The sequence below is a fragment of the Doryrhamphus excisus genome, linkage group LG10, assembly GCF_037039965.1.
Source record: "Doryrhamphus excisus strain RoL-2023G ecotype Guam linkage group LG10, RoL_Dexc_Guam_v1.1, whole genome shotgun sequence".
Classification (NCBI taxonomy): Eukaryota; Metazoa; Chordata; class Actinopteri; order Syngnathiformes; family Syngnathidae; genus Doryrhamphus; species Doryrhamphus excisus.
Window position 1 is genome coordinate 5,672,280 of NC_136366.1, and position 19,018 is coordinate 5,691,297.

General features: G+C 46.7%; 1 protein-coding gene across 7 annotated transcripts; it reads right to left on the reverse strand.

The window, feature by feature from the left end:
* Window positions 1-263: 263 nt before the first annotated feature.
* eml4 (EMAP like 4) lies at window positions 264-18,176 on the reverse strand. 7 transcript variants are annotated; one of them, XM_058064627.2, is made up of 24 exons: window positions 17,863-18,176; window positions 15,656-15,838; window positions 15,472-15,571; window positions 12,386-12,571; window positions 11,922-12,062; window positions 10,306-10,331; window positions 10,065-10,100; window positions 9,443-9,566; window positions 7,609-7,758; window positions 7,466-7,535; window positions 6,536-6,646; window positions 6,371-6,466; window positions 6,145-6,279; window positions 4,937-5,072; window positions 4,255-4,403; window positions 4,044-4,169; window positions 3,818-3,949; window positions 3,676-3,743; window positions 3,518-3,606; window positions 3,339-3,436; window positions 2,464-2,551; window positions 2,300-2,398; window positions 2,077-2,207; window positions 264-1,289 (listed from the first exon to the last, which is right to left on the reverse strand). In XM_058064627.2, exons 1-24 carry the CDS (start codon window positions 17,885-17,887, stop codon window positions 861-863), a joined length of 2,928 nt encoding a protein of 975 aa, XP_057920610.2. In that variant the 5' UTR covers window positions 17,888-18,176; the 3' UTR covers window positions 264-860. The 7 variants fall into 7 exon arrangements, with proteins under 7 accessions (XP_057920610.2, XP_057920611.2, XP_057920612.2 ...); XM_058064628.2 differs by lacking the exon at window positions 10,065-10,100; XM_058064629.2 differs by lacking the exon at window positions 12,386-12,571 and having other exon boundaries at window positions 17,863-18,175.
* Between the last annotated feature and the right edge of the window lie 842 nt (window positions 18,177-19,018).

The window sequence follows — 19,018 nt, forward strand, 5'->3', positions numbered from 1 at the left end:
AAACGTACAAGTGCCAATACTAAATTTGGTACCGCATAAAATGTGGGGAAAAATGTCACTCTGGTGTATATATAAATACTAGTTTATGCTCTAATCAGCAAATCAACTTCCTTAGTCTGAATTTTAAGTGTAGTTAAAATCTAGGATGTAGTTTTCTAATTTACTGACAAGCATCTGTACAGTAGCCATGATACTGAGATAGCGATACTTCTGCACTGTATCCATTTGTTCATCTTAGGACAACAACGAGTCACGCAATTAAGTCAAATTTGTCATCCGTTTTTATTTGCATCCACGGTCCACCGTCTTGTACAGGAATGCATGACAGAAGACAAGAATGGCTCACTTGAACATTAACGTTAACGTCACATACATTTGAATCCAGAAAGTTCCCTCAGGAGAGCAGTCCTAGCCCCGCCCCCTCCATCAACATCCAGCTTGATGTGTGGCACTTCGGACACCAGCGTACAAAAAAAAGAAAAAACGACTTTTAGAAAGACAAAGGACATTTTGAAGATAAACGGTCCAGAGGTGAGTCCACCAGGTATTCTCTCTCCTGATTGGCTGACTCTTAACTGCGAACGGAAACCCACTTCAGTTTCTCCTCAACATTGTTAGTCACAGTTTTGGGGGTTTATGTAGCCTGCAGTCTGCAGTGAGGGATTACTTTGGAGCAAACGAGACACGTCTTACAGATGTTTACTGTAAAAAAAAATGCACAGGAATGCATTCTCACTTTTGCAGAAGAAATAATAAATCAAGAGTCATGGTGGAGAATTTTTTCAATCCTGGTTAAAACGATTCTTTCCAAATTGGAGAGGAATATTAAAAAACTTCTCCAAATATGTCCGACACCCTCTCTATGTAGGGAGTGCGAGGGGGGGCAGCCCCTCATCACTGGGTGTGGCCGTGTCATCGCTGGGGTCCAAGCTGTCCTTCAAACTGATCGTACTGTCAGAAGGGGGCGGAGTCACCTCAGAAGGAGGCGGTGTTACTTCTGCGGTGGGCAGTACTAACTCAGCAGGCGGAGGGGTTTCTGGCAAAAACTCTTCAGCCCCGTTGGCCGTCGGGGGAGGGGTGGCGTCCTTGGCGGGTTTGGAGACGGGATCCACCCGAGGGGGGGCGGGGCTAGGAAGGCTGTCGGGCAGCGTGAGGGTGGACTTCTCGACCAGTCGCCACTGCATGATGCTGGTGTCCTTCCCGCCCGTTGAGATCAGGTGACTGTCGTTGAACAGGAAGCTGACGTTGGTCACGTGACTGCTGTGCGCGCTGTACTTGTGACTGGGAGCCTAATGACACATACACACACAAGACATGCACATACACACATACGTGGTTATGACAGTATTGAGGCTGAGGTTAGGGTTGGGGTTGCAGTTGGAGGTTGGGGTTACGGTTGGGGGTTGGAGTTACGGTTACAGTTGTGGGTTGAGGTTGGGGGTTGGAGTTATGGTTACAGTTGTGGGTCGGGGTTGGAGTTATGGTTACAATTGTGGGTCGGGGTTGCAGTTACGGTTACAATTGTGGGTCGGGGTTGCGGGTTGCAGTTACGGTTACAATTGTGGGTCGGGGTCGGGGTTGCGGTTGGGGGTTGCAGTTACGGTTACAATTGTCGGTCGAGGTTGGGGTTACGGTTGGGGGTTGGAGTTACGGTTACAATTGTGGGTTGGGGGTCGGCGTTACTGAAACAGAGTTGAGATTGGGGATAGGGTTAAGGTTAGGCTTGGACTAAGGTTTAAGACTCAGGCTGGGTTTGGGGCTGGGGTTAAGGCGCAAGATGCAGTTGAGATTGGGGTATGGATAAGGTTAGGATTGGACTAAGTTTAAAGCCTCAGGTTGGGGTCGGGGCTAAGGTTAAAGCTAGGGCTGGGGTTAGGGTTGGACCTGGTTTTGCGGCCAAGGCTCGGGCTGGGAATGGGGCTAGGGTTAGGGTTGGGGCTGAGGTTAAGGTTAGAGTAGGGGGTTAGGGATGAGGCTAAGGCTGAATTGAAGTTACTGTTGAGATTATAGTTCCACACCAACTGGTTATTCCAAACTATTGATCAGCTGCGTGGCGGAACGTGACCTTTCACCCACCTTGGCAGTGGAGCACGGGTAAGCAAACAGGTGAACTTTACAGAAGTCATCAGCCAGCGCGATCACCTTCCTGTTGTGGGACCTGATGAGGGCATTGATGTCGGTCCCGTCTGACCCCTCCGGCCACACACCTGCCACCCACAGACATGACATTATGAAGTGTCCCCGTGAGGAAAATACGGAGTATGGCGCTCCCCCAACACTGACACCAAAAGGTACTGACCAAACACGTGGTATCCCAGCACGCAGGTGTAAGTTGCCCAGTCGATGTCTTTACACTCCGATTTATTTCTAATCAGTTTGCAGCCGTTTGGAACGTCCCCTGAAAGGATGGAAGAACACCGTAATAACACGCGCCGTGACGCAGATGAGTCTTTGTGGACTCACAGTAAAGAATCTCGTAGTCTCCCGAGTTGGACATGATGAAGTTGTTGTCAGGTGACCAGTCCAAGTGTGTGATGTAACTGGAGTGGCCCTGGAACACATCAACCATGAGAACATAAACATCAGTTCAAAGTAGAAAAAGATTATATTTCAGCATGTTTAGAGCTAAAACGACATTATAAACATGAGAAGGCATTCAGAAGACGCATTCAAGGAACGTTGTGATGTATGTAGTATTCTACACTGGTCACTAGGTGTCAGTAATGCTACACTGGAGAGAAGCTGGAGGGTAAGAATAACATATCTTACTATGTTTGCTAATAGGAGTGGAAAGGTGATTATAGGGGGTCAAAAAATGTATTTAGGTCGTAAACAGGGGGAAGCCGGGGGTGGGGGTCCAGGAGGCATCCTGACCAGACGCCCAAGCCACCTCATACCTCATCCAGACATCTTTATGTTTAACTTCATTCATTTTCTACCGCTTTTCCTCACGAGAGTCGTGGGGGGTGCTGGAGGGCACATATAGACAAACAACCATTCACACTCACATTCATACCTATGGACAATTTTGAGTGGCCAATTAACCTAGCATGTTTTTGGAATGTGGGAGGAAACCGGAGTACCCGGAGAAAACCCATGCATGCACGGGGAGAACATGCAAACTGGCCGAGGGTGGAATTGAACCTTGGTCTCCTAGCTGTGAGGTGCAGCTATGTCTTCAACTTCAATTTTAAATACATTTTTATCATAACAACTCATGTCATTCTACAAGTAGTTTTTAACCACTTCTGCAATATTTCCATTTAACCACTTCCGCAATATTTCCATGCTCGTAAAAGGACTGGCGTTCTTCGGAGATGCAACACTATGCAACTCACAGAGCATTTGCCGTAGCGGCTGTACTTGCGTCCCCTCTCCGACACGCTGTACACGTAGATAAAGTTGTCGTGAGATCCTACAGCCAGGAGAGCGCCATCTGCAGACACAAGAGGGGAGGGGTTTTAGGCACATGAAGACCGCCCCTCCACTCCATGATCGCCTCCAGGACTCCACCCACCCACAGAGAAGCGCATGACAGACAGCTGCTCGTTGCCGTCGGTGTGAATGGCGACCAGGTCGGTGGTGTCGGCGTCCAGGACGTACCACCTTGGTCAGAAGGAGCGGCGTTAGATGGCGTGACGCACGAGGAGCTGATAAAAGTGCGGGATTACTGACTTTCCTGAATGCGTCCCGATGGCGACCACTGCTCCGCTGGGATGGAAGTCTGCGCAGTGTCCGTGTTCCTGCGGGCGTAAGGGGGATCAAACCGAGTCACAAGTCTGCATTCCCCACCAGCCCGACCCAACTCCCAACCAACCTCCACGCTTCTGCTCCACTGCAGGCTGTGATCGCTGGACTTCCACAGACACACCAGGCGGTCCTGGGCGCACGTTAGGAACGCATCTCGTGACGGGTGGGACGCCAACCCCCACAGCTCGTCTGTGTGACCCTGAATGCAGCGTGGAACGCATATTGCAACACGGCGGCTCCCCGAAAGCATCATGATGCACAAGGTGGCGCTGCAAAAAACGACGTGGTCTTACCTGGACCTCCACCGTGAAGCCATCATTGAAAGTTCCTCGAAGGATGAAATTACGTGACGTCCCCACCAGAAACTCCTCCCCCTTCCCTTCCGATACGGCCCTGATGCTTCCGTACTGATCCGGAACCTTCAACAACACGAGCCTCATTCAGTCACACGTTTCCATGGCAACACGGGTCATGTGACCTTCATGCACTGAGTGTGTGTGGAACCTCAATATCACGCTCGGCTCGGATTTCATGGTCCCACAGAATAATCTTCCTGTCTTTTCCTCCTCCGGTCAGCAGGGTGCCGCTCCTCATTTCACACATGCAGAACACACTGCCCTCGTGACCTTTGACCTGGCGGCTAATCTGAAATGCTGCACACACATTTTCATGAATGGTGGATATTTTTATTTCATTCTTCTATTATTTAATGTTCAGATATTATCAAAAAGTTATTTTTATAAGAATGAATATTGTTGTAATATCAGAAGTATAAAGTTTATACTATTAGTGCTAAAAATATATTTATATACATGTCTATATTTATTTAAAGTCATTTTAAATACATATTTGCATGTATTTATATAATATAAATGTATTTTTTTTCCTATATATTGCTAAATTGTATATACATTAAATATATGTATTCTATTTTGAAAGTAAATCAATGTAAAATGTAACTTGATGTATTTATATATATATATATTATATATAATATTTCAATACTACAAGTAAAAATGTACATACTGTATTTCCATGCTTATGCATTATTGACTTATGACTTACTAAATAATGTTGAGGGGAGTGTACAACCACGCCTACGCTTCCAATCACATCTTTGCTGCACCAGGAAGCCACAGCTTCCAGACGTCCCATTCTATACCACATCACCCCTTCCCCTCCTCACCTCTTGGTCCTTTCCCAGTGGGGGTCTCTGCGGAGTTCCTGGTCCAGATGAGGAGGACTCCGCCAGAATCTCCGGTCAAAATGTCTCCGTTATTGAGGAAGGCCAGACACTGAATGAACTTTGGTTTCTCGTATTTCTGAAAAATATCAGCAGTGTGATGAGTCGGACGTCTCACCCCCACGAATGGAAACCTTTTATATTTCTACCCCACCCCCCCACCTTTGAAATCATTCACTCATGAAGCAACCACATGATTTTCTATAATGCTTATCCTAGGCATGCTGGAGCCTATCCCAGCTGTCTGTGGGTGAGAGGCAAGGTACACCCTGGACTGGTGGCCAGCCAATCACAGGGCACATATAGACAAACAACCATTCACACTCACATTCATACCTATGGACAATTTGGAGTCGCCAATTAACCTAGCATGTTTTTGGAATGTGGGAGTACCCGGAGAAAACCCACACAAAACTCCACACAGAGATGGCCGAGGGTGGAATTGAACTCGGGTCTCCTAGCTGTGAGGCCTGCGTGCTAACCACTCAATCACCATGCAGCCCAAAACAGACATTTTTTAAAAAACATTCATTCATTTTCTACCGCTTTTCCTCACGAGGGTCGCGGGGGGTGCTGGAGCCTATCCCAGCTGTCTTCAGACGAGAGGCGGGGTACACCCTGGACTGGTGGCCAGCCAATCACAGGGCACATATAGACAAACAACCATTCACACTCACATTCATACCTATGGACAATTTGGAATGGCCAATGAACCTAGCATGTTTTTGGAATGGGGGAGGGAAGCGGAGTACCCCTCGAATGGAGCCGTGTCGTGCACCTTCCCCCTCTAACGGAGCCGCGTCATGCACCTTCCCCCCTCTAACGGAGCCGCGTCATGCACCTTCCCCCCTCTAACGGAGCCGCGTCGTACACCTTCCCCCTCTAATGAAGCCGTGTCGTGCACCTTCCCCCCCTCTAATGGAGCCGCGTCATGCACCTTCCCCTCTAATGGAGTCGTGTCGTGCACCTTCCCCCTCTAATGGAGCCGTGATTGCATCCACCCACTTTGAAAATATGACTTTCAGCTTCTGATGCTATCATTCGTGTCCTTGTTGGGACTAACACTGTCATCGCCCCCCGCCCAACACGGGCCACCTTTTGCCTTGACGTCAGTCAGCCAGAATGGGGTGGGTGCCCTTACTGCTGCTCACCCCAAAGATGCCCTGTTTACGAGCCAGGGAAGACCCGGTCCAGGTCCAGAAGAAGATGTGGGACTTGCCACAGGTGACGATGGTGTTTGGGTCAGTGGGGTGGAACTCCACATCCAGGACCACCTCAGTGGTGGTCTGAAAAGCATCAAGAAATTCAATTAAGCACCTTCTTGCGGGGCGGAATATAAAGAATGATGGGGGGCCGCTGGGTTGAACCGGCACTCGCCTTTATCTCTGCGATCTTGGACTTCTTCTGCCAATCCCAAACTGTCAACATGTGGTCGTTGCAGTCGTCAATGACGCTCAGATGCTGACCGGAGTCCTGCAAAAGATGCGTTTGCGTTGACAAACCACAAAGATGGCGGCCATGTTGGGTCACCACGTGACTCACCGCTTTGGAGAAGGCCAGCGAGCCAACGCCTCGCTCGAACGTTCCGACGCCGATGATCTGCAGAGTGGACAGACTCACGCTGTCCCACACTCGCACGTGCGGCTGCAGGGCCTAAGACCAAACGCAGAGGAGGGTCAAAGGACAAGACAATTCAGTTTAACATAATTAGAGCCCTTTAGCTATGAAATAGCACCCCTATAGTCACCTTTACACTCTTATTAGCCAGTACAGTAGACATAAGAAGAGAAAGGCATGAATGACTCTTGCTTTAAATGTACTCTGGTGGAAGGGGGGGGGGGTGAAGGTGGGGTGTGGTGGGGACAGGAAGTGATGGTTCAGGAATTGAGTTTTAGCTTGGCGTGGGCGCCCCTGTCAAAGATTATTGTGCCTGCTGTTAGATCGTTCAAACCTGAAATAAAAAGCTGTTGTTCAGTCTTTATCCAATTCTACGGCTACTTCCTGTTTAACGCAATTCCTAATCAATACATAATCATATTGATAGTTCTGCACAAAATGGAGCATGATTGACTTTCTCCTTGTAAAATGACTGCAGAGTCTTGCAGTTTTGTTTGATTCCACCCCGTTAACGTTTCCGCTTTTTGATTCTTTTTCCATTGACGTTCTTGTTTATGTGTTTTGGGAATATACAGTGTGCCAACAATAAACAAGCTGCAACCCGCAAAAGGCCCCCGGCCGCATATTGTAGACCCCGGTGTGCATTTGTGTCTCATTTTATTCCCTTTTGAACCTCCCTGTTGTCAGGAAGCAGTGAAAACGATGGAACGTTATGGAAGATGAAAGCCGTGGCAGGTTAGAACAAGAACTCCAAAATCCCCAAAGATAAATCTCCGGACCCCGCCAGGAGAACATGAAAGCATTCCTGACGGGTTTTCTCTCGGTGTTCACTCCGTGTTCAAGGATTATGCTCACCCGTCCATCCTTGTCCACGCCCGCGATCTGGCCCGTGGCGATGCGGATCTTGTCTGGGTGGATGGCGAGGCTTGAGATAGAACAAGAAAGTGTTGATTGAACATCAAACGCACTGTGAGAGACCAGCCGGCCGGGGTGCTCACCACTTGACGCAGTCGGTGTGTCCGATGTAATGTCGCTGAGTCCGCTCCTCGTAGTTGAACAGGACCACCACCGAGGCGATGAAGTAGACGATCTCCCCGGTGGGAAGCAGGTAGACGTTTGCTCGACATTCTCTGCCGCGGTAGCCATACCTGCGGGGATCACGGTCAAGGAAGCACCACGTCGGGATTCTAAAACCCACATCTGATGGAACATCTCGTCTAACTTGGATGGATGAAGGCGGCTAAGTCGGAAGGATTTGTTGGTTTGGTTGTGTTTTCATTTATTTCTGATTTATTTAGCCATGATGATTAATCCAAACAGGTTCATCCTTTTAAAAATAACATATCCTTTATTTATTTATAAATTAGTTATTTATATAAAATAATACACATACACATTAAGGGTGTGGAAAATAATCAATAATCGATACAACGATGCGAGTACATCGGCTCATTCACTGGGTATGGATGCAAATGACGAATCATCAAAAATCGAGATTCATCGCGATGCGTTTGTGGGTATCTGTAAAATCCAATGCAAGCGCCGTTTTATTAATGTTCAACTTCACCCCATATGCTGTTCTCCAGGTGCCATGAACGCACCATCATTATTTCGCGTTTTGTATTGAATACGGACAGAAGTCGTGAGGCACATACAACTACTAGTAAAACAGTAAAACTAGTAAAAGCAGCGAGGAAGAAATCGAGATTTATCGCGATGCGTTTGTGGGTATCGGTAAAATCCGATTCAAGCGCTGTTTTATTAATGTTCTACTTCACCCCACATGCTGTTTCCCAGGTGCTGTGAATGCACCATCATTATTTGGCCTTTTGTATTGAATACGGACGGAAGTCGTGAGGCACATACAACTACTAGTAAAACTAGTAAAACAGTAAAACTAGTAAAACTAATAAAAGCAGCGAAGAAGAAATCGAGATTCATCGCGATGCGTTTGTGGGTATCGGTAAAATCCGATTCAAGCGCTGTTTTATTAATGTTCTACTTCACCCCACATGCTGTTTCCCAGGTGCTGTGAATGCACCATCATTATTTGGCCTTTTGTATTGAATACGGACGGAAGTCGTGAGGCACATACAACTACTAGTAAAACTAGTAAAACAGTAAAACTAGTAAAACTAATAAAAGCAGCGAAGAAGAAATCGAGATTCATCGCGATGCGTTTGTGGGTTTCGCTAAAATCCGATTCAAGCAGCGTTTTATTAATGTTCTACTTCACCCCATATGCTGTTCCCCAGGTGCCATGAATGCACCATCATTATTTGGCCTTTTGTATTGAATACGGACGGAACTCGTGAGGCACATACAGCTACTAGTAAAACTAGTAAAAGCAGCGAGGAAGAAATCAAGATTTATCGCGATGCGTTTGTGGATATCGGTAAAATCCGATGCAAGTGCCGTTTTATTCATGTTCAACTTCAGCCCATATGCTATTCCCCAGGTGCAATGAATGCACCATCATTATTTTGCGTTTGAAAGGGAAAAAAAAACTCATCATGCACCCAAAGGTTGGCCAGAAACATCCGTGGCGTCACACCGGCTGCTCGGAGCGTGTGCCTGAATACAGTGCACCTTGCTGGGCAACACCAGGTGGTTCCTCCTCTCTACACTCTGGTCCTCCTGGTAGTAGTGATGTGGTAATAATGTCCAAACCAACAGGTAATGTAAAAAGTAGCTCTAAAAATTAAAGTTATGGCTTATGATTAGCATGATAATCATCAGTATAGGTTTGAAGAAGAGACGCAGCATGGCGCAGGTGTATGCTAACATGTGGCCCTAATGTACTGATGCAACCCGGGGGCAAGTCAAGGATACACCCATTCCAGCTTGAGTTTCTCAGACGGAAGCTCGGTGCGAACTTCCTCGTAGTTTTCCACGTTTGAGGGTAGGAACATGGTGATGGGACGACCACGCATGAACATCTTGATGTGGTTGCCCTCTGTCCCAACACCAAAAAAAAAAAGACACGATAAGTGAGAGAATTGATTGGCTGGCTGGTGAAATATGTATTAGTAGCTTATTGGAGCTCCACAGCCACAGACTTTGTGAAAAATGAACAAAGCGGTTTGGAGCCGTGTGACACAATCCCACACAACAGCACACACAAAGACGAAAAGGACAGGAAGTGGCGAGGCAGGTGAAGGAGCGAGTGACAGATACACCTGCTGAACCAGTTCACGTGCGGAATCGATCGATCGATTAGACTGCGGGCACCTGGTCGAGCAAAAATGTCGGCAAATGAGGGCAGGAGGCGGAGCCACAAACAGGTGTGACATCACAGAGAAGCAGGCGGCCGACAGAAGCTGATTGTGGGAGCAGAGAGAGAGAGAGAGAGACAAGAGAGACGCCATTGGCCCACCTCAGAAACTGTTAGCATGCTGGTAGGTTAGCTGCTGGTTAGCCCGCTAGCTCGCTCTAGTGAGTCGTCGGCACTTACCGGCTTGGCTGTTTTTCTCTCGGGTTGACATTTTGGCTGGTATGAGACAACAACATCATCACTGAACAAAAAACAAAATGACAGCAACAAAAAAAGAACGACAACCTGCCTCTGAGAGCTAGCGAGTGAAAATGAATTGTCTATGAACATGTCGACTGTGGCCGTGATGACGATGATGATGATGATAGCTCCTGCCTTCTATTGACTTGTTTTGGGAGCCCAGAGAAGAGAAAGTGTTTACCTTGACTCACCACCAGCTCTTTGTGCCTGCAAGCACACACACAAAAAAAAATAAATCGGTAAATGAATAAGCGAATAAATACATCTGTTAGTATCCCTGTGCTACACAGGCTGGATGACAAGAGTGTTCACTCCGCATGTGTCTGTGTGTATTAGCTCTCTATGAAATAAACACAAAAGAGAGTGAGCATCTTGTCAGTTATTAAGCATCTCTGTGCAGCGCAGCCTTCCTACAGTCAACACTCACTCAGGCTCTGGATCAGCGGAGTAATGGTAATGTTTTTATTTCATTTGAACATGCATCAGATTACAAGTGAATGCATCACATAATCAGTTCACAGTTCCACATGTCCAAAAGGAGTAGGAAGAAGCAAAGCTTATTAAATCCTACCCCTCCATCTGGTACTTTTACAATCAGTAACTGTTACATTTGTTCACTTCCTGCTTTCCTAATATAATTTAAGTTATTTTTTTTATTTTATTTTTATCACGTACCGAAGTACGAGGTGATATGACCATCCAATGACATAATGGGTACCATAGTGCGTGTCAATATAGTGATATATATAGCACATCATGACTGGTTCAAGACTCTTCATCCTTGTATTTAGCAAACATCAACTGCTTGTATTGTTTCTTGAATTGGCTCATCGTTGTGCATTGTTTGAGGTCCTTACTCAATCCATTCCATAGTTTGATTCCACATACTGAAATGCTATGGCTTTTTAACGTAGTTCTAGCATATAAGTGTTTCAAATTTAGTTCTTCCCTGAGATCATATTTCTAAGTATTGGATGACATTTTTAGGTAATTGGTTATTTTTAGCCTTATGCATTATTTTTAGCTGTTTGAAGATGAACTATATCAGCAAGTTGAAGTATTTGTGATTTTAGAAATAAGAGTATGTTCTCTGTAGGCGGAATTATGAATTATCCTTGCTGACCTTTTTGCAGTACATTTAGCAAGTGAAGATCGTAAATATACGATATTAACAATACACTACATGACTGTCTGTGAACGTTTTATCGACATGTTTCTCAACAGAGACGATCTTTCTAATGTAGCATCGCTGTGCTGTGTTGGTAAAAAAAGCACATGGTTAGAGTTGGTTCATATTCTGCATTATACCTTGGTAGTGTATTGTATTGTTTTTTAGCCACCTGTTGTGTTGTGTGTAGTTCTTATGACATCTGGAGTAGGAATTGTGTGTGACGTGGTGATGCGGCGTGATTGGTAGCTAATACGGTACGTCTCAGACCGGTAAACGTAACACGCCGCAATGACCTTTGAATGATAATCTTCATGATAGTTGTTTTATTTAAGTCGAAATGATCGAATATGGGTCGATAATTAAGTCATTCAATGGCGTCTATGGACGTCTTTAGTTCCAGATCAAGGTCTGATGTGGGAATTTCAGACCTGGAGGCAAAGTATTTGTGTCTTCCTGTCATGGGAAGAATCTATACCGCTACAGAAAAAACATCACCCAACCCTACACTCAATTGAACTTCCTGTTTCCCAAGCGAGAACAATGTCCCTGAATGCAACACATACACAATCTTGACCCTGTGTTCCACCATTCCTAAAAGAAACAACAAACGTCGTGTGGGTTGGTACCTGTCCGCATTCTTCACCACCTTGGCCAGCAGTTTGGACGTGGACGCAGCTTTCACCAGCTTGCTTCTGTGCTCATCAGACGCGTCCCAGGTGCTACTGTGGGAACGTTCCATGCCCGAAGAACGCTTCACGCTGGGACCCCTGACACACACATACACACGTGTCAATGAGGAAAAAGGAGGGCAGCCCCATTTGTGCTTCATCCCAGACGGCGAGGGGGAGGTGTTAGAGAAGGACAGACGTTGGGTGGAAGCGTTAGCGGAGAAGAAGGATCTGCTGGACGAGTGGGAAAAAGAGGAAGTAGGTTAGTGGAGAAACACGCCAACGGAAGAGAGGAGATGAGCACCAAGGAGGTCGCCACCTCGAGTTTCGAACGGGACCTTAGACCCACAATGCACTGCGGCGCCACACGGTGTTAGAGCAGCAAGCGACAGGAAGCCAAACAAACGCACACAAGGTGGAACCTTTTAGGGGGGGCGTGGCCTTTACTACTGTCCACCGTCTGCTGTGTTGGTCTCTGGGGAGTTTGTGTTGTTGGGGAAACGTGGGGGGCGGGGGAAGGGGACTGGTCCTTTGGGTGCAGACTTTCCTCCTGCTCATGGATCTCCTCCATCTGAGACCTCTGGCTGCTGGCCTCCTTCTTCATGTCACTGTGGACACAAACATCTACCTGGTCAACCTCATGTCTGCTGCTTGGACGCAACATACACTGCTTCACATGTTGGTTCCACTGGTCTTCTACACAACGCATACTGGCTCTAATGGACTACACGGAACATATAGTGGTTCCACTGGTCTTCTAGACCAGTGTTTTTCAACCTTTTTTGAGCCAAGGTTGTTGTTTTCTGGTGTCACCGCCACCAGAAAATGTTGCAAAACGTCACCGCCACCAGAAAATGTTGCAAAGTGTCACCGCCACCAGAAAATGTTGCAAAACGTCACCGCCACCAAAAAATTTTGCAAAACGTCACCGCCACCAAAAAATTTTGCAAAACGTCACCGCTAACCCAAAATGCTGCAAAACGTCACCGCTAACCCAAAATGCTGCCAAACGTCACCGCTAACCCAAAATGCTGCCAAACGTCACCGCTAACCCAAAATGCTGCCAAACGTCACCGCTAACCAAAAATGTTGCCAAACGTCACCGCTAACCAAAAATGTTGCAAAACGTCACCGCCACCAAAAAATGTTGCAAAACGTCACCGCTAACCCAAAATGCTGCAAAACGTCACCGCTAACCCAAAATGCTGCAAAATGTCACCGCTAACCCAAAATGCTGAAAAACGTCACCGCTAACCCAAAATGCTGAAAAACGTCACCGCTAACCAAAAATGTTGCAAAATGTCACCCCTAACCAAAAATGTTGCAAAACGTAGCCGCTAACCAAAAATGTTGCAAAGTGTCACCACTAACCAAAAATGCAGCAAAACGTCACCGCTAACCCAAAATGCTGCAAAACATCACCGCTAACCCAAAATGCTGCCAAACATCACCGCTAACCAAAAATGTTGCAAAATGTCACCGCCACCAAAAACTGTTGCAAAATGTCACCGCCACCAAAAAATGTTGCAAAATGTCACCGCCACCAAAAAATGTTGCAAAACGTCACCGCTAACCCAAAATGTTGCAAAACGTCACCGCTAACCCAAAATGCTGCAAAACGTCACCGCTAACCCAAAATGCTGCAAAATGTCACCGCTAACCCAAAATGCTGAAAAATGTCACCGCTAACCCAAAATGCTGAAAAACGTCACCGCTAACCAAAAATGTTGCAAAACGTAGCCGCTAACCAAAAATGTTGCAAAGTGTCACCGCTAACCAAAAATGCAGCAAAACGTAGCCGCTAACCAAAAATGCTGCAAAACGTCACAGCTAACCAAAAATGCTGCAAAACGTCACCCCTAACCAAAAATGTTGCAAAACGTAGCCGCTAACCAAAAATGTTGCAAAGTGTCACTGCTACCCAAAAATGCTGCAAAACGTCACCGCTAACCAAAAATGTTGCAAAATGGCACCGCTAACCACCTGACCTGCATCACTAAGTCTATCGGAGGAACGAGGCCATCAGCTACGTGTTGCCACACGGACCAATATTACATCACTCTGCTGGCCTTTAAACCACTAAGGGTGTGGAAAATAATCAATATTAATCAATACATTAATGCGCTTGCACGCGATACGAGTGCATCGGCTCATTCACTGGGTATGGATTAGGGATCGACCAATGTGGGTTTTTTTCAGACCGATACAGATTTTTTTCCATCACCCTTTGTGGCCGATATTGCTTTTGCTACGTCAATTTACATGAAAAAATTACAATGATAGGTTATCACATGGTTTGTCTGGTGTCAGGCCAGGTATCATGCCCCCAAGTGTCAGTATCAGTGCTCATACTGGCACAATACTGATCTTATTATCACATACTATTTAATCAAAAGACCATTTTGTTTCCAGAAAATTTTCAGTTTATTACATGTATTATATCTAAACAGTGTAAACACAATAATTGCAAAAATATTTCAACAATAATATTTTAACAGTCTTATCATATCAATGTCTGACAATTAAAGTTCCATTAATCAAGTTTGGGTTTTTTGGTGACTGGAGAAGCACTAGGCACTAAGCACTTGTGAGCTGTTCTCTGATTGGTTGTTTCACGGGCACGATACCAGAGCAGTGCGCTCTGAGTGGACAGCTACGGGAGCTGATACTGGACATGGTTAAACTCTATATTTTATCAGTATCACTGCCCTGGGCTTTGACACAGTATCATTTCGGCCTTTTCCCGTATCATTCATGGGCGGTTTCTAGGGTACAGGGCCAATTAATACTGTAGTATGTGATAATAACAAATATTACAGGTCGAAGTTTAAACTAATATTTATTAGTATGTAAATGTATATATGTATGTATGTATAATGTAAACACTGAACACAGTAAGATTCAGCTTTCTTAAACGTTTCTGTCGTAGTTTTAAGTTTTATCTAGCATTGATGTGATGACTGCTCCTCCGCCTCCACACACACACACACACACACACACACACACACACACACACACACACAAACACATCACACTGACACAATTTAGTACGAGACATCAAACATTTCTCTCACCATTAATTAATAGTTAATTAATAGTTCCCACAGCGGTGTTCATTTAAAAAAAAAAAAACTCTATTGGATAATTGCTCACGGCACATCTGACGACTTCTGTGGTTGAAAATCAGAACACAAACTGGTTCCACTGGTCTCCACAGAACATACATATGTTCTGTCGGTCTTCTACAAAACACAGATTAGTTCTACAGGACTTCTTCTCACTCTGGGTAGGAACATGAGTTGTATTGGGCTTCATGTCATGGCTGCAAGGATCATGGAATGGTTCTCTCGTACTCTGTGACGTCCAATTTAGCACATGGAAATTGGTTTGGATTCCAGAAGAGATCAATAATCCCATTACATGAATAATAATACAAAGTCATCCATCATTCATGACTGACGTGAATAAAACCTGATCACAAACAACAAGTATGTTTTCAAAAAGTTACCTCTTGGCAGCGGACGACAGAGTTTCCTTCCTGGTGACGGAGGTGGAGTCTCTCTTCCGTCCAGACGTTCCTCCATTTGTGATGCACGAGTTGGAGAAAGCTTGATGCAAGAAGCAGACAAGGTTCATATTTAGAAGAACCTACACCAAGACATGTTCTTGTTTTGAAGGAAACCAATAAGCACCTTTCCCCGTCTGATGCTTCTTAGCGGAGGCAGCGGAGTCTTCAGAAGCTGCCAAACGACGAAGGACATCGGCGAGAGCCGCTTTCATCACGGTCAGCTCGTCCTCTTGCTGCTGGACACGAAGCTCCAGAGCACACAATCGATCGTTGACATCCGAAACGCTCACCCCCGACATGCTGTCATCTGCACCAAAGGTCTGGAGGTTAGCATCTATTGAATAGACGGACGCAGCAGTCTGGGTCCAAAATATGACCACGCCCCCTCAAACCCAGTATTTTGACCATCATGGGTCCCCCTTAATGAAGACGACCGTCATGGGTCCCCTTTAATGAAGACGACCGTCATGGGTCCCCCTTAATGGAGACGACCGTCATGGGTCCCCCTTAATGGAGACGACCGTCATGGGTCCCCCTTAATGGAGACGACCGTCATGGGTCCCCCTTAATGCAGACGACCGTCATGGGTCCCCCTTTAATGAAGACGACCGTCATGGGTCCCCCTTTAATGAAGACGACCGTCATGGGTCCCCCTTAATGGAGGCGACCGTCATGGGTCCCCCTTAATGGAGGCGACCGTCATGGGTCCCCCTTAATGGAGGCGACCGTCATGGGTCCCCCTTAATGGAGACGACCATCATGGGTCCCCTTTAACGGAGACGACCATCATGGGTCCCCTTTAACGGAGACGACCATCATGGGTCCCCTTTAACGGAGACGACCATCATGGGTCCCCTTTAACGGAGACGACCATCATGGGTCCCCTTTAACGGAGACGACCATCATGGGTCCCCTTTAACGGAGACGACCATCATGGGTCCCCTTTAACGGAGACGACCATCATGGGTCCCCTTTAACGGAGACGACCATCATGGGTCCCCTTTAACGGAGACGACCATCATGGGTCCCCTTTAACGGAGACGACCATCATGGGTCCCCTTTAACGGAGACGACCATCATGGGTCCCCTTTAACGGAGACGACCATCATGGGTCCCCTTTAACGGAGACGACCATCATGGGTCCCCTTTAACGGAGACGACCATCATGGGTCCCCTTTAACGGAGACGACCATCAAGGGTCCCCTTTAACGGAGACGACCATCATGGGTCCCCTTTAACGAAGACGACAATCATGGGTCCCCTTTAACGAAGACGACAATCATGGGTCCCCTTTAACGAAGACGACAATCATGGGTCCCCTTTAATGAAGACGACAATCATGTGTCCCCTTTAATGAAGATGACAATCATGGGTCCCCTTTAATGAAGACGACAGTCATGTGTCCCCTTTAACGAAGACGACAATCATGGGTCCCCTTTAACGAAGACGACAATCATGGGTCCCCTTTAACGAAGACGACAATCATGGGTCCCCTTTAATGAAGACGACAGTCATGTGTCCCCTTTAATGAAGATGACAATCATGGGTACCCCTTAATGAAGATGCCCGGACCCGAAGACAGCCGGGATAGGCTCCAGCGCCCCCGCAGAGGACAAGAGGTAGGAAATGAATGAATGCTATATGCTAGCTGCCCGGTCTCCAAGGAAAACAAGGTGTCATAAGTTAACGGGGGCCTATTTGCTAATTTTGGGCCCGTTGTATTGAGTTGTGGACTCCTATAGAGCAGCTACACACAATAACCAGCACAGGAAGCTTTCTAGATCTTCCGGAATCTGCATCTATTCAGCTGGATTTCTTTGGGTTTCGTGGTTTACTATATTTTTGTAAAATTGCTGATTATTTTTCAATTTTTGCTGCTGTTTTTTCCTTGTGAAATTACATTATAACAAATTGTTATATTATAACAAATTTTTTAAAAGGCCAAAACACACACACAAAATGCACGAGAGAAATCACTGCGTGGCAACGAATTGGTGGGAATATGATGATATCATGATGTTAATGATTAAAAGTATTCGAAGTTTTAAGGTTGCTTTAGGCTGCACTGCCTTGTTGAACTGGTTAAAAAACGTTCTCACTGATGAATTCCAAGCGTTAATAAAGACCAAGAATGTTTTCATGTGAGCTGCTCTTACAGCTGGAGGGCTTTCCAGGGGTTGCGCTCGTTTCGTGGTTACTAAGCCGCCGGGGGGCGGGCGGTGCAGAGCCTTAATAAAACAGAAGAGCGGTGACACGTGTAACGCCGCCGAACGCGCGTGTTTTTCCCCACAGGTGACCCGCTGACCTTTGCAGGCAGCAGCTTCCACTCACCCAAACTTCCGCTGAAGCCGTCCATTTCCACCACTCAGCACCGGGGGGCCTGCAGCAGGCTGCGACACTCGGCGGGCCTCCGTGCGGATCGTGAAGCCTCGCCGGGCGGACGAGCAAGCAGGCTGGCTTGGCTGGCTGGCGGGATCCCTTCCCGCCTTCGGTGGCCTCCTTCCCAAAGGTCCCTGCTCTGCCGCGACGTGGACCACAAATCGCTCCGGGAGGATCCGACGACGGACGCGGGGAAGAAGCCGCGGAAGAACAGACCGGACGGACCGACGCTCACGCCAGCTTCCGACTCCGCCCGCTGGCAGCGCGGGCTCTCCGGGGCGCAGGGGGGGAGGGGTTTCCGGTTTGACCGAGGGACGTGTGCAGCTCAGCAGCGCACCCCTGCGGTTATTGAATGACAACACACCTTCTGTGCATTTTAAAGACATACAAAAATCATCCTCGGGCTCATCCAATCAGCAGTCAGAACTCAGCCAGGATGCGTTCATCGTCTCACACAAAGTTGGATTTTTTAAAACTCATTACAAAGACATTTTCCCCACTCGGGTGTTAAAAAATATTGCAAAGAGAGCCACAACAAAGAGGCTGAAAGGCCACATGTGGCTCTGGAGCTCTGGAGTTTGGTGTTCGATGCTCACAGCTCAAACACCAACAAGGTTTGATGACAATGCATGTGGTAACAGGTACATCCATAACACGTAAAACTTGTGTGTGTGGGGGAGGGGTTCATAATTAGTGGAAAAATACATATGAGAATATAGTATTTATGTACACTTCTGGCCATTTGAATCATATTTTAAGGACGTTGGTATCTAGCTGAGGCTCCTGCAGACCCCCACCCTTAGAAAATGGATGGATGGATGGATGGATTTTAGCTTTTAGTCTAGTCTTTTAGACTTTTAGTCTAGCTTAGACTCCAGCATACCCCCACCCTGACAAGATGGATCCATCCATCCATCCATCCATTCTTTTAGTCTCCGTAGCTTAAACTCCAGCATACTCCCACCCTTAGAAGATGGATGGATGGATGGATGGATGGATGGATGGATGGATGGATGGATGGATGGATGGATGGATGGATGATTTTCAAACTGGGTGGCAAATCCCCTGGCGTTTCATTATCCATCCTTAAGGCGGCATTTTTTTTCTA

Excerpts from the sequence above, each read along its gene's own strand:
- eml4 (XM_058064627.2), bottom strand. The coding sequence starts at position 17,887 with ATGGACGGCTTCAGCGGAAGTTTGG. Across the intron at positions 3,607-3,675 it reads ATCGGGACGCATTCAGGAAA|GTGGTACGTCCTGGACGCCG; the intron begins GTCAGTAATCCC and ends CTTCTGACCAAG. Across the intron at positions 2,552-3,338 it reads GCCGCTACGGCAAATGCTCT|GGCCACTCCAGTTACATCAC; the intron begins GTGAGTTGCATA and ends GATGTGTTCCAG.